The 12,597-nt window shown below is 36.9% G+C and overlaps 1 protein-coding gene across 3 annotated transcripts in view; it reads right to left on the reverse strand.

Annotated features, from left to right (window-relative positions):
• LOC126830214 (nuclear pore complex protein Nup98-Nup96) overlaps positions 1 to 12,597 on the reverse strand; it is a 43,726-nt gene that overhangs the window by 4,646 nt on the left and 26,483 nt on the right. For all 3 annotated transcript variants that reach the window (XM_050560549.2, XM_056102720.1, XM_050560552.2), the window contains 11 exons: positions 11,193 to 11,489; positions 10,074 to 10,219; positions 9,509 to 9,653; positions 8,192 to 8,287; positions 7,423 to 7,532; positions 6,626 to 6,805; positions 5,344 to 5,483; positions 3,454 to 3,720; positions 2,406 to 2,561; positions 1,118 to 1,247; positions 457 to 580 (listed from right to left, as the gene is read on the reverse strand). In XM_050560549.2, coding sequence (XP_050416506.2) covers positions 457 to 580; positions 1,118 to 1,247; positions 2,406 to 2,561; positions 3,454 to 3,720; positions 5,344 to 5,483; positions 6,626 to 6,805; positions 7,423 to 7,532; positions 8,192 to 8,287; positions 9,509 to 9,653; positions 10,074 to 10,219; positions 11,193 to 11,489 — 1,791 coding nt within the window. The remainder of the gene's footprint in view (positions 1 to 456; positions 581 to 1,117; positions 1,248 to 2,405; positions 2,562 to 3,453; positions 3,721 to 5,343; positions 5,484 to 6,625; positions 6,806 to 7,422; positions 7,533 to 8,191; positions 8,288 to 9,508; positions 9,654 to 10,073; positions 10,220 to 11,192; positions 11,490 to 12,597) is intronic.

Consider the following 12,597-nt stretch of genomic DNA (forward strand, 5'->3'; position numbering starts at 1 on the left):
GGTAATTAACAACCCAAATAATTCTATAAATAAATTGAATTGAAACAATCTGTGTAAATCAACAATTACTGAAATATTGCAAGGTACCATTTTATGGATATACAATTACTATGAGGATTCTCTCACATACAATCTCGGCTCCCAGAGAGAAGTTTACCATTCATTTAGCTCTGGGGAAATCATCAAATCGGCTGTTTACAAATGAAATTTTGATGTCACGATGTTGAAATTGATCCAACTCATGAGATGAACTGATGCCTAATTATCAAGAAATCGGCAGCATTACATTCAAACAAATCCAGTCAATCGGGATGCTATTGGGGGAGGAGCTTAGAAACCAAATTCAGACTGATTAATGGCTGGTGTGATTCCCCAGAGAGAAACGAACGGTAAACAATTCTGTGGGAACAGAGATAGTTTAGATAGAATACTATAAAGATAACCAGGATGTTTTACCGTTAATAATAGCATCAGAAGCAATATGTTCTAATATAACTAAATGAGCTTCATTCCATTTCTCAGCTTGTAATAAATAATCAACTTCTTCATCGTGTTTTCGTTCATATCTCGCTTTTACAGCCTGTATTATATAATACAATTTAAATATATTAAACAATAGCTAATCACAGACTAGCATACCTGTCATATATAACCATAGCTAATCAAAGAGTAGCATACCTGTCATATATAACCATAGCTAATCACAGACTAGCATACCTGTCATATATAACCATAGTCAATCAAAGACTAGCATACCTGTCATATTAAACAATAGCCAATCAAAGAGTAGCATACCTGTCATATATAACCATAGCTAATCAAAGAGTAGCACACCTGTCATATTTAACCATTCTGGATTGTAATTGGTATTTTGAGATTATAATGGTAAATGATGTTTCTATGGTTACGTGTGCGATTTTGCTGAATTTTTTTTAAAAATTCTGGCTGGATTTTGCATTTGTGCGTCATTTGATTGACTTTCTTCTTCGCTCATGCAGGCATTCCTACATATGAGTTTATTCGAAAGGCCAGTCAGCTAGTGGCCTGTCACTTAAATACCCGATCTCCTACTCACTTCTAGCTTTATGCATCCATACCAAAGGGACCAGTAACTTACCTTAGCTTCATGTATCCAGATCGAAGGGACCAGTAACTCTTCCAATATAAAACTTTCTTTTTCTATATAATCGTTATCAGTACTCAGTTCAACATGTCTGGTTAACAAAGACTTCACAGCTTCGATACGACTGAAAACAACAAGTTATTATTGTTCTTATAAAAATCAAAAATATTCAAATGGGGACAACTCTCTCTACCTGCATCATGTCCCCACAACTCTCTCTACCTGCATCATGTCCCGACAACTCTCTCTACCTGCATCATGTCCCGACCTCCTCACAGTAGCCTTAGAGAACTCACTGCTAAATATACTTCAATATTATTCCCAATACTAACAGGGACGTGGAATCGATGGGACAAAATGGAAAATATTACATAATTCATTCAGGTTTCAGCTGTATTTTGTTGAGTTGTCTAGGTTAAACCTTGTAATATAAATACTGTTGGGGTTAGTTGGTATTCAATGGAATTTAGTATCCCATATAACACTATATTTTGGTCATTTCAAATTCTATTCTTACGTGAGAATATTGCCGGAGCATGTGTGTTTCAGCTTCTTGATATTTAATTATCAAAGTTTGATTTACATGTATACTTTGATTTCTAGTCAGCCGTAGTTTAATAATGATAATATGAACATATGTATAGCCCAAATTCCACATTTAAAGCATGGTCTATGTGCCTGCTACACACAATTTTAAATTAAATATAACATTTAAACATACATCATGCAAAAGCTAAATCTGCCTATTGTAGGTCTTTCTTTAGGCCTTAAAGGTTATCTTAATTATTAATTAGACATAAATTAACTTATCCAGACCATAATCAACTCACGATGTCATCACTAGCCTGCAATATTTAGTGGATTAGGATCCGATTTGTTGCTCAACTTTCATTCATGATTTAATCATGAAATGGATAATTGAGACTATGTTTTTTTATTGTACCGACTTTAGTAACGATGGTCGAGGCTAGGCCAAAAATTCAATTGCTAAATTCTCGGTTCAGAGTGGATCAATTTGATTGAAATTTTCAGCAAATTCCCTTTACATATCTACTTTTTAACTATTATATTGAGAACTGACAGCTCTATACCTAATCTCCCATAATGTATCTTTAAAAAGGTATGTTTTAAGTCTTGATTGAAAATCTGGATTGAAAACACTCAATAGAAGGAGGACTGGGTGAATACTGGAAGATTGTCCGAATTTGATGGAGAAAGAAAACAAAAGCTCGCCATACGTGTGCTCGACGTCTATTGAATCAGTAATTGATATAAATTTTACCTCTGTGCTTCGTGGATATGTAGAACAACAAACACAGCCCATTCCCATAATCCTATTGATTCTAATTGTGCGGAGAAACTGATGTGAATGGCGGCTGTTAGATAAGGTGAGAGATGATGGTAGTTTAATCCTTGTAATACTTGTAGAAGATGCCAGCTACAAAATATAAAACATACACTAAACATTACTTCAACTTTTACAACCATTTTCTTGTTTCTGTGAAAAATGAAATCAACTCCTAGTTAGTGATCTAGCACCATGTACACTCACTGATCCACTTTGTCTCCACTATAACTCACATCTTGTGTGATTTGTGTGGAGAGATATGGTGTGCTTACTTTGATAGAAAGCATTGTTTAAACAAAATAACTATTGTTATTGAGCCAGGTGAAAGAGAGAGAGAATGAGAAATGGAGTTTAACGTCCCTTTGACACAAACTATTGTTATTGCTCAGTGTGAAAGAAAGAGCGAGGGAGAAAAATGGGGTTTCACGTCCACGACACAAACTAGATCATTTCAGACTAACATATGGTTCAGTTTTATTTCAATAATTCATTTAGCAGAGGGAGAAAACTGGAGAATTTGGAGAAAACTCACAAGGTTGGATAGATGAATCTACACCTTGTCATGTACAAGCTGGGTAGTGAAACCACGCCACTTGACTCAACCTGTTGTGACGTAGGTGTAATATTTACCTTAATCTGTAATCTACTTGTTGTGATGTAGGTGTAATATCTACCTTAATCTATTATCTACCTGTTGTGACGTAGGGGTAATATTTACCTTAATCTGTAATCTACTTGTTGTGATGTAGGTGTAATATCTACCTTAATCTATTATCTACCTGTTGTGACGTAGGTGTAATATTTACCTTAATCTGTAATCTACTTGTTGTGATGTAGGTGTAATATCTACCTTAATCTATTATCTACCTGTTGTGACGTAGGGGTAATATTTACCTTAATCTGTAATCTACTTGTTGTGATGTAGGTGTAATATCTACCTTAATCTATTATCTACCTGTTGTGACGTAGGTGTAATATTTACCTTAATCTATAATCTAATTGTTGTGATGTAGATGTTACTGGATTTAATATTTTCTCTAATCTGTGCATATGATCACTGTATAGTTTTAATATATGATAACACGTATCGTAAATCATCTCTTCCTCTTCACCGCTCTTATCTTTCATACTCTCTAAATATGGAGGTAAAGGAGGTTGGGCGTAACTACGATATTGATCAGAACCCTGGAACGCCTCGTCATACTCTTGTAAAGCTTCTTCTATTAGGGCGTTTGATTTACATTTAAACCTGGACAAAAATACAAAAAATTGTTGAAATATCACATTACATAAAGATAGGTTGCCAGGCAACGAAACATACGCCCCAGCAGCTAAATCGTCCGGGCAGTCAACAAGAGTTGTCGCATATTTTTACTTTTTTCGGTAATTTATACATTTATAATACACTAAAATCTGATTAAGAGCAACTACTCAGAAAACCACTAGAATTTGTTTGGTTTTTATAAAGTTCTGCCCCATGCAAACGTTTTGTATACAAAAATTTTAATACTGTATCATGAATTTAGCTGTTCCAAGTCATAAAAATTCATTGAAAATCAATATACTTGTTTGTCTCAATATCTTAAACTCTGTGTATCAATCTGCAGTCAATCGGATATTAACTTTGGCCTCTAGAGCGTCCACAAGATTTTTTGAAGTGATCAAGGGCCATAACTCCGGCAGTAATTATCGGAAATCGCTGAAAATCAATAGGCTTCTCTGTCTCATGACCTTAAACACTGTGTATAAATTTAAAGTCAATCGGATATTAACTTTGGCCTCTAGAGCGTCCACAAGATTTTTTGAAGTGATCAAGGGCCATAACTCTGGCAGTAATTATCGGAAATCGCTGAAAATCAATAGGCTTCTTCGTCTCATGGCCTTAAACACTGTATGTAAATTTAAAGTCAATCGAATATTAACTTTAGCCTCTAGAGCGTCCCCAAGCAATTGTGGACGCCGGACCGCCGGACGGACGGGGGCGACGACAATATACGACCACATTTCAATGCGGGCGTATAAAAATGGACATAACTTTAAAATCAATCAACACAGAATTTGAATTGTTATGTGCTTTTAACCCATTAAGCACGACGTTTTTAAAACTTTAACTAACTCCTATTGTGTAATTAATTTGACAAAGTGACAAAGAACTATGTACTAAGAATAGGTTCGGGAAAACACCTCCAAGGCGTTGTATTACGCCCTACACACAGTGAGTGGCAGTTGTCCAAGACGTTACATAATGAACTACACCTAGCCAGTCCCAGAGAGAGAGATTTAAGTCCACAAACTAGGTCATTTTGGCACTAGCAGATGGGATGTAACCAGAGGAAACCCATGGACAGGTGACCTTACTCCTTGCAACATACAAGCAGGGAATCGAAACCACGCCAATTGACTCAATGGCAGACCTTATAATCGAAAGTTCATGAATTAAACCATTAATGGAAATGAAATGAAATGTGGTTTAACATCCTACTGTTCTGCTCCTATACAGGGCTAATGAAGACGGGCATACGCCATACAGTGTGCTATGAGAGAAATTTTGCCTGGGCAGCGGCACTATCGCCTACTCTTATATCGAATTCCAACTGCCAAGGGATCTTTTACGTGCATTCCAATGTTTACACGGGACCTCGGTTTTTCGTCTCATCTGAAGGACTAGACAGCTGTCCTTGTCAGGCCCTCCGTCCTGCATCACTGACAAGGGGAAACCACGTCGGAAAATCGGGATGAACTTTCTCGGCCAATGCAGGGATCGAACACCCGACCTCCAAGCTAGCGAGCCAGTGTCTTAACCACCTAGCCACCATGGCTCCAAACCATTAATGGACTCTACAGCCCTATTCAATGTAGCGATGATATTTACCATAGATGTAAAGCGAAAGCTCTCTTCCAATCTAAGTCTTCACAGATATTGATGATGTCATCATCCGTTGTTGACAATACTAGTTGTCCAGACAACAATATATATAATCGTAATCTCATCTTCTTTATAAATTCATTAGCCTTTAAAATAATAAATACAATCACATTTATTTTATCTTTAACAGGATGACAAGAAACTGCAGACAGAGAGAAATTGGGTTTAACGTCCACTCCTGACACAAACTAGGTCATTTCGGGACTAACATATGGTTCAATATTATTTCAATAATTTGCTTGCGCGTAGGGTTCTTTAGCAGTGAGAGGAAACTGGAGGATCCAGAGAAAACCCATGGGGTTAGACAGGCGACCCTACTCCTTGTCACGTACAACCGAAAACTACAGACAAATCAACGGTCAACATTTCTTCATAACAACGTGCCAGTTGATTGACTCAACATTCAACTGTATGTTCCCAATAAACAGGGGGGTTGGATGGCTGAATGGTTAGCGTGCGCGCGCTGTATCATAAAGTCTGTCATTGAGTCGACTGGCGTGGTTTCGAATCCCCGGTTGTACGTGACAAGGAGAAGGGTCGCCTGTCCAACCCCGTGGGTTTTCTCCGGGTCCTCCGGTTTCCTCCCACTGCTAAAGACCCCTACGCGCAAGCGAATTATGTAAATAAAATTAAACCATGTGTTAGTCCCGAAATGACCTAGTTCGTGTCGAGTGGACTTAAAACCCCATTTCTCTCTCTCTCTCTCTCTCTCTCTCTCTCTCCCAATAAACATTGGGTAATAAATTAGAATAACAGCAGGTCATGCAGGCCTTTAAATAATATGACAGTACCCATGAACAAGAATATTGTTTACAGAGTATATTTGATTTAATCTCAAAATATCATCAAGGACTTCATATTTCATACCAAAAGACAAAATCAACCTTTGTCAGCCGTGCAAGTATAGAGATAATGTTCATGTGATCAAGACTACACATCAAATGACTCTGATGTATGGGTAATCTGGATGGTAAATATATATTAACCACACCTGAAGCTGTACAGAATGTCGTGTTCTTTTTGAAAGATAGATTACACTGTACAAGTTAGAAAGACACAGATCGTTACAATTTTATTCAGAAAACAAGAAATTGTCGGAAGAGAGAAAGAAACCACGAGGTTGGACAGGCAACCCTGAAAACACACAACTTGACTCGACGACAGGCCTTATCACTTAAAGCATACATAACACCCTGCTTAATTACCGAATGTATATAAAATGACTTACCCCGACTTCTTTCCAATCTTGTAATTGTTGTTCTAGTAATTGTTTTGATATACAACTACCCGCTGATTGGGCCAATAATAACGCTAGTCTATGGTCACCTGACTGCTGGGCCAATAAACATGCTTCCGCTATCTGACCTCCTGTTAAATGACTAAATATGGCTTCAAGATGGGCGTTTGTCTGAAACACAATAAAATAAAAGATATATCTAATGAAATTGGGTTTAATGTCAGACTTCTGTTCCGACTGGGTTAATGAAGACGGACATACACCATACAGTGTGCTATAAGGGAAATTTTGTCCCTACAGTAGAGCTACAGCCTACTCTTATATTGAATTCCAACTTCCAGAGGATCTTTTACATGAATACCAATGTGTATACGGGACCTTAGTTTTTCGTACCATCCAAACAACTAGACAGCTGTCCCTGTCAGCCCCTCTCTGTTCTGCACCACTGACAAGAGGAAACGAAGCTCGAAAATCCTGAGCGTCTTACTCACTTAGCCATCGTGGCTTCCTATATCTAGTGTAATCAGATCATCTATTCAACCTTTGACATCAACTAGATTATTTTGGGACTAACACATTTATTTCAAACAATTCGCTAGTTCATAGGGGTCTTTAGCAGTGGGAGGAAACTGGAGGACCCAGAGAAAACCCAAAAGGTTGGACATGTGGGGAAACCATGGTATTTGACTCAATGTGAGATCTTTTGATCTAAATGCACAAGTGTTAAACCATTCAGTGACATCCACGCCCTCCGTTAACCTTAATTAGAGCTACCAGTATTGATGTACCTTAAATTTTGATTCGTTAACTTCTCTATATATTTTATCAGCCCCAGTATTAGATAACCATTGTGATAACATTTCTCTTCTCGCTTGATGTATAGCGTACACATCTTCACCTAAAACAATAAACATACATGATGTTTAATGTCATAGCAATCTCGGCTCCCAGAGAAGTTTACCTTTCATCTATCTCTGGGAAAACTTGCCGGCCATTTTGAATGTCATGTGATGTATCCTTTCGACCAATTGTTTCACAAAGATCCAAGATGCGTCTCAAACTCCCATTTCTTCCGAAATTTCACGTATTTTATGTTCACATTGCCAAATCACTCACATTGCACGCTAAAAATAGTTCCCAGTAAATCATCAAATCCACTGCTGATGTCAAGATGTGGAAAATGTTACAAAGATCATTAATATGTAACTGATGTAACGAACCGATACCTAACTGTTGAGAAATAGGCAGCATTTCATTCAAATAAATTCAGCTAATCAGAAGCCACTTGGGGAGGAGTTTAGGAACCGATTTAAGAAAAGTTGGTGAGTTTTGCCAGAGATAAACAAACGAGCCAAGTTTAATGTGTTGGTTTTCTGCGACTGTGTTTTAAAGGAAATAAAGTTCCAATTAATCATTATACATCAATTGGGTTGTTTATTATTGAACAATGATCAGGAAATCAAGAAACTCATCAAACTAACATGGACACAATAAAGATTTGTTATTGAACGAATGTGAAAGATATTAGAGTGTATGATATATAAAACTATAACTTACTATGATATTGATAACCAGGCATATTACCCCACAATGCTACACACAGATTAAATACCATACTCATATGTTGTATTGTACCTTCATCTGGATGCCATTCTATAAATATATCATATCACTTTAATTAAACTATTACATTTTATCAAAAGAGTACAAAAGGTTTCTTTGTTAAAGATACATTATGGGAGATTAGATAAAGAGTTGGCAGTTCTCGCTATAATAGTTAAAAACTAGATAGTGTAAAGGTAATTTGTTGAAAATTTCAGTCAAATTGATCCACTATGAGCCGAGAAAAAAGTGGGTGAAATTTTTGCATAGTCTCGGTCATCATTACTAAAATCATTAATATAAACAGCATAGTCTCGATTATCCACTGTTTTGATTTAATTATCAATGGCCGTTAAGCGGCATATAGGAATCTAATCCAGCCAACATCGAAGGCTAGCCTTGACATCGAGAGTTTATTATGGTCTGGATAAGTTAATTAATGTCTAATTGATAATTTAGATAACATTTCAGGCCTAAAGAAAGACTTGTAATAAGCAGATTTTGCTCTTGCATAATGCATGTTTAAATACTACAGAATTTATTAGCTATGTGAAATCTTCAAATGAGAAAGAGATGTGAAATGTTGTAGCTAATGGGAGTGACAGTTTGGATTTGTAATACATCCATGTACTTTCCCTTAGCTTCTTACGGAGTTTAACGGCCAATTGACACAAACTAGTTCATTCGGAACTAACAAATGGTTCACTTTTATTTCAGTCAGAGGACCTGAAAGAAATCCACGAGTTTGGACAGACCACCCTACTCCTTGTCACGTACAATGGAAACCATGTCACTTGACTTGTGATTTATAGAGCACACATTAGACCAACCCCACCACATCTTCTTAGATTACTTGATATGTTTTCATACTTCTATCTTGTTATGGAAATACTAGTTATCTCATTTGATCCATTACACAAGGTCTATATGAGAGAGAGAGAGAGAGAGAGAGAGAGAGATGGGGTTTAACGTCCACTCGACACAAAATCGGTCATTTCGGGACTAACATATGGTTTTTAATTTAATTTCAATAATTCGGTCGCGCATAGGGGTCTTTAGCGGTGGGAGGAAACCGGAGGACCCGGAGAAAACCCACGAGGTTGAACAGGCGACCCTATTCCTTGTCGTGTATAACCAGGGAATCAAAACCAAGCCAGATGACTCAATGACAGGCCTTATGATACAGCACGCACGTTCTAACCATTCGGCCATCCAACCCTGTATAGAGTATAGATATTTAAGGCCTGTATACAGTGTAGATATTTAACTTACTGAGATCTTTCAATGTTTTATCTGTTAATGTAGAATATTCATGTAAAGCCGTTACACCACGTTGTGTAGCAAATAAAGGACAGCCATTATCAATAGTATTAACACTATTCTTTAACTGTATTGATAACATCTCTCTTTCATGATTCTATAAATAAACATAAACTCTACTTTCATTTTATATAATAACAATCCAATATAATTCATTTAGTCATAGCAACATGACAGGAGGACCAGCAGTAAACCTATGAGGTGGAACCTGCTACCAACCTCTTTGTCACGTATCGAAATGAAATGGGGTTTAACGTCCTACTGTTCTGCTCCGACTGAGCTAATGAAGACGGGCATACGCCATACAGTGTGCTATGAGAGAGAATTCCATCTGTCAAGGGTTCTTTTACGTGCAGACAGGACCTCAGTTTTTAGTCCAATCCAAGCCACTAGAAACTGTAACTGCACCACAGACAAGGGTGAACCTGAAGAAGATGGGACCTCCAGGTAAGTAAGCCAACGTCTAAATAATTGAGCCACCACCAGTCCCACGATGATATACACGATATAAACTTACAATAAATTGTTTATCTTCTGGTGAGAAGTAGTCTGCTACGTCTACCTTCTCCATGGCAACCAACCAATCTCTACCACTAGATTTAACTTGATTATTTCCCTTGTTTGATGGCAGAAGTGAAAATGGAGCTTGTTTGATGGCTTTATCTGTGAAAATAAATTTGTAATTTTGTGATATGAACATTATGATATTTTGAATGAATACATTTATTTTATGATCAGTAGTGGAATACCGCGTTTTATCAGTGAAATAAAAGTGTTATTCCACTGGCTAGCAGTAGTCCATGTTGTTTTTACCTAAAATGATTGTAAAATCATAAAATAAATAGAACATTTGTTGTTTTGTCGTGAATAACATATTTTATTTCATCTCTAAGTAAGAAAAGTTTTCTTGCTTCTCGATGAAATAAAATATGTTATTCACTCTAAAACGACAAATAACCTCTATGTATTATCCGGCCATATACAGCAGATACAAAAGGTGAAATGAAATTGGGTTTATCATCCTACTTCATTTCCCCACCAGGCCAATTAAGATGGACATGCTTCATGTAATAAACTAAGAGGAAAATTTTCCTAGGCAGCAGATAAAGTTTGTTAAGTGAATGTCAATGTTTTTGTACCATCCAACGGATGAATGACTGTAATTTGACAGGCTCTCCATCTTGCACAACTCGCAAAATGAAACAAAGCTGGTAAATTCTGAGAAACATTTACAACCAACACTTGGATCAAACGTTGGGCCTCCTGGTTCGTGAGTCTGTCCCTTACTTACTGAGTCACCGTGACACTTGACTAAAACGGTAACAATTAACAAGATTTTATGTAGCCTACTCAATAACACGTTGTTTTGATTGTTCTAGTTTTCTGTCTTCAGACTTGGTTTGGTATAAAATGGAGTCATCACTAGTTTTAACAGAGTGGTGCATGAATCATCATTAGACAGAATTTAAAAGATCATGTGGAATGTCTTCTGGATGTACTAATTCTATAGAGAACCGTTAATAGCTAGGAACTGCCCTTTTTACAAAATTGGAAGAGAAGCAGTTCTGGCAATCGGACATGGTTTAGTTGCCCACTGAGCTATACCAGTTTATGTAAAATGTATTTGAGCACCCACCTTCGATAGACTGGTAGACAGTGGTACCGCTATGAGCCAACGCCCAACCTGGACCCCATCCTACACGGAATGATCGGCCCATATAGCATCCAGAATCCAGCAGAAGTTTCTGTTGATTATAAACCATTGATTCTTCTACTGGTGGAATTTCTCGTTGGATCCGAGATCCTACGATTCTCCTCGGATAATCCGACTCCTTCATACCACTATGTATGTGAAGATATTCTGGATGTGGTGTTGATATAAAATGCTGGATATTTTTACGGGGTTCAGGTGTAAAAAGTTTCTGAATTTTGGCTGAAAATATAACATCAATTGACATAAAAATATTTTTTTTGTTTTTAAAAAAAGAAAAAGAAAAAAGGATTAATCTGTTATAAAAGAGAGGCATCTTGAAATTATTTACAAATTTAAAGAGAATTTTGTGAAGACTCTAGATTGAGGTTTTGTGGTCATAGTTCATATACTGACAATCTTTATACTTTGATTATCAGGAATTTTCATATATCAAATGTATGGGGGATCTTCTGAAAGCTAACTTTGTGGGGATCGTTGAAGTACACAGTTAATGACAGTACACTAATAGACAATTTTGTCAACTGTGTAGACATTATTCCTCTCATGAAAAGCTATGATGGTCAAAATCAATGTGATCCGACAAACAGAACATTGGTCTTTAGTTGAATCTACATACAACACTTCAACAAGGTAAAGATCTAATCTTTTAATGGTGAGAGGGAGAGAAATGGGGTTTAATGTCCACTTGACACAAACTAGGTCATTTTGGGACTAACACATGGTTCTTTAGCAGTGGAAGGAAACCGAAGGAAACAGTGAAAACCTATGAGGTTGGACAGGTGACCTACTCCTTGTCACGTACAATCGGGGAATCAAAACCATGCCAGTTGACTCAATGACAGACCGTATAATACAGCGCGGACGTGCTAACCATTAGGCCATCCAACCCCGCTCTTTCAATAGTGTTTTATAATTGATTCACAGGTCACAGTAGATACACAAATACTGTGTATTACTGGGGGATAACAACTAGACAAATTACTCAGTAATTGTACTCAATTCAATTAAAGATACTTATGTAAGATTTAGATAAAGAACTAGCCATTCTTGCTATAATAGTGCGAAAGTAGATGATGTAAAATGAATAATTTGAAAATTTCATTCAAATTACTCTATTGCAAACGAAGATATTAGCCTTTGAAGGTTTGACAGACGTGCAATAATTTCAACCACCGTACTGGTTGATCGAAGCTAAGTCTCGGTCCTCCATATTTGATTAAATCAAAGTATCGCTGAAGCATTCTAATCTATTTAATATCGGAGAAATCTGATGCCATCGAGAGTTGATTATGGTCTGGATCAGTTAATTAATGTCTAATTAATAATT

This window comes from Patella vulgata, chromosome 8, assembly GCF_932274485.2.
Source record: "Patella vulgata chromosome 8, xgPatVulg1.2, whole genome shotgun sequence".
Taxonomy (NCBI): Eukaryota; Metazoa; Mollusca; class Gastropoda; family Patellidae; genus Patella; species Patella vulgata.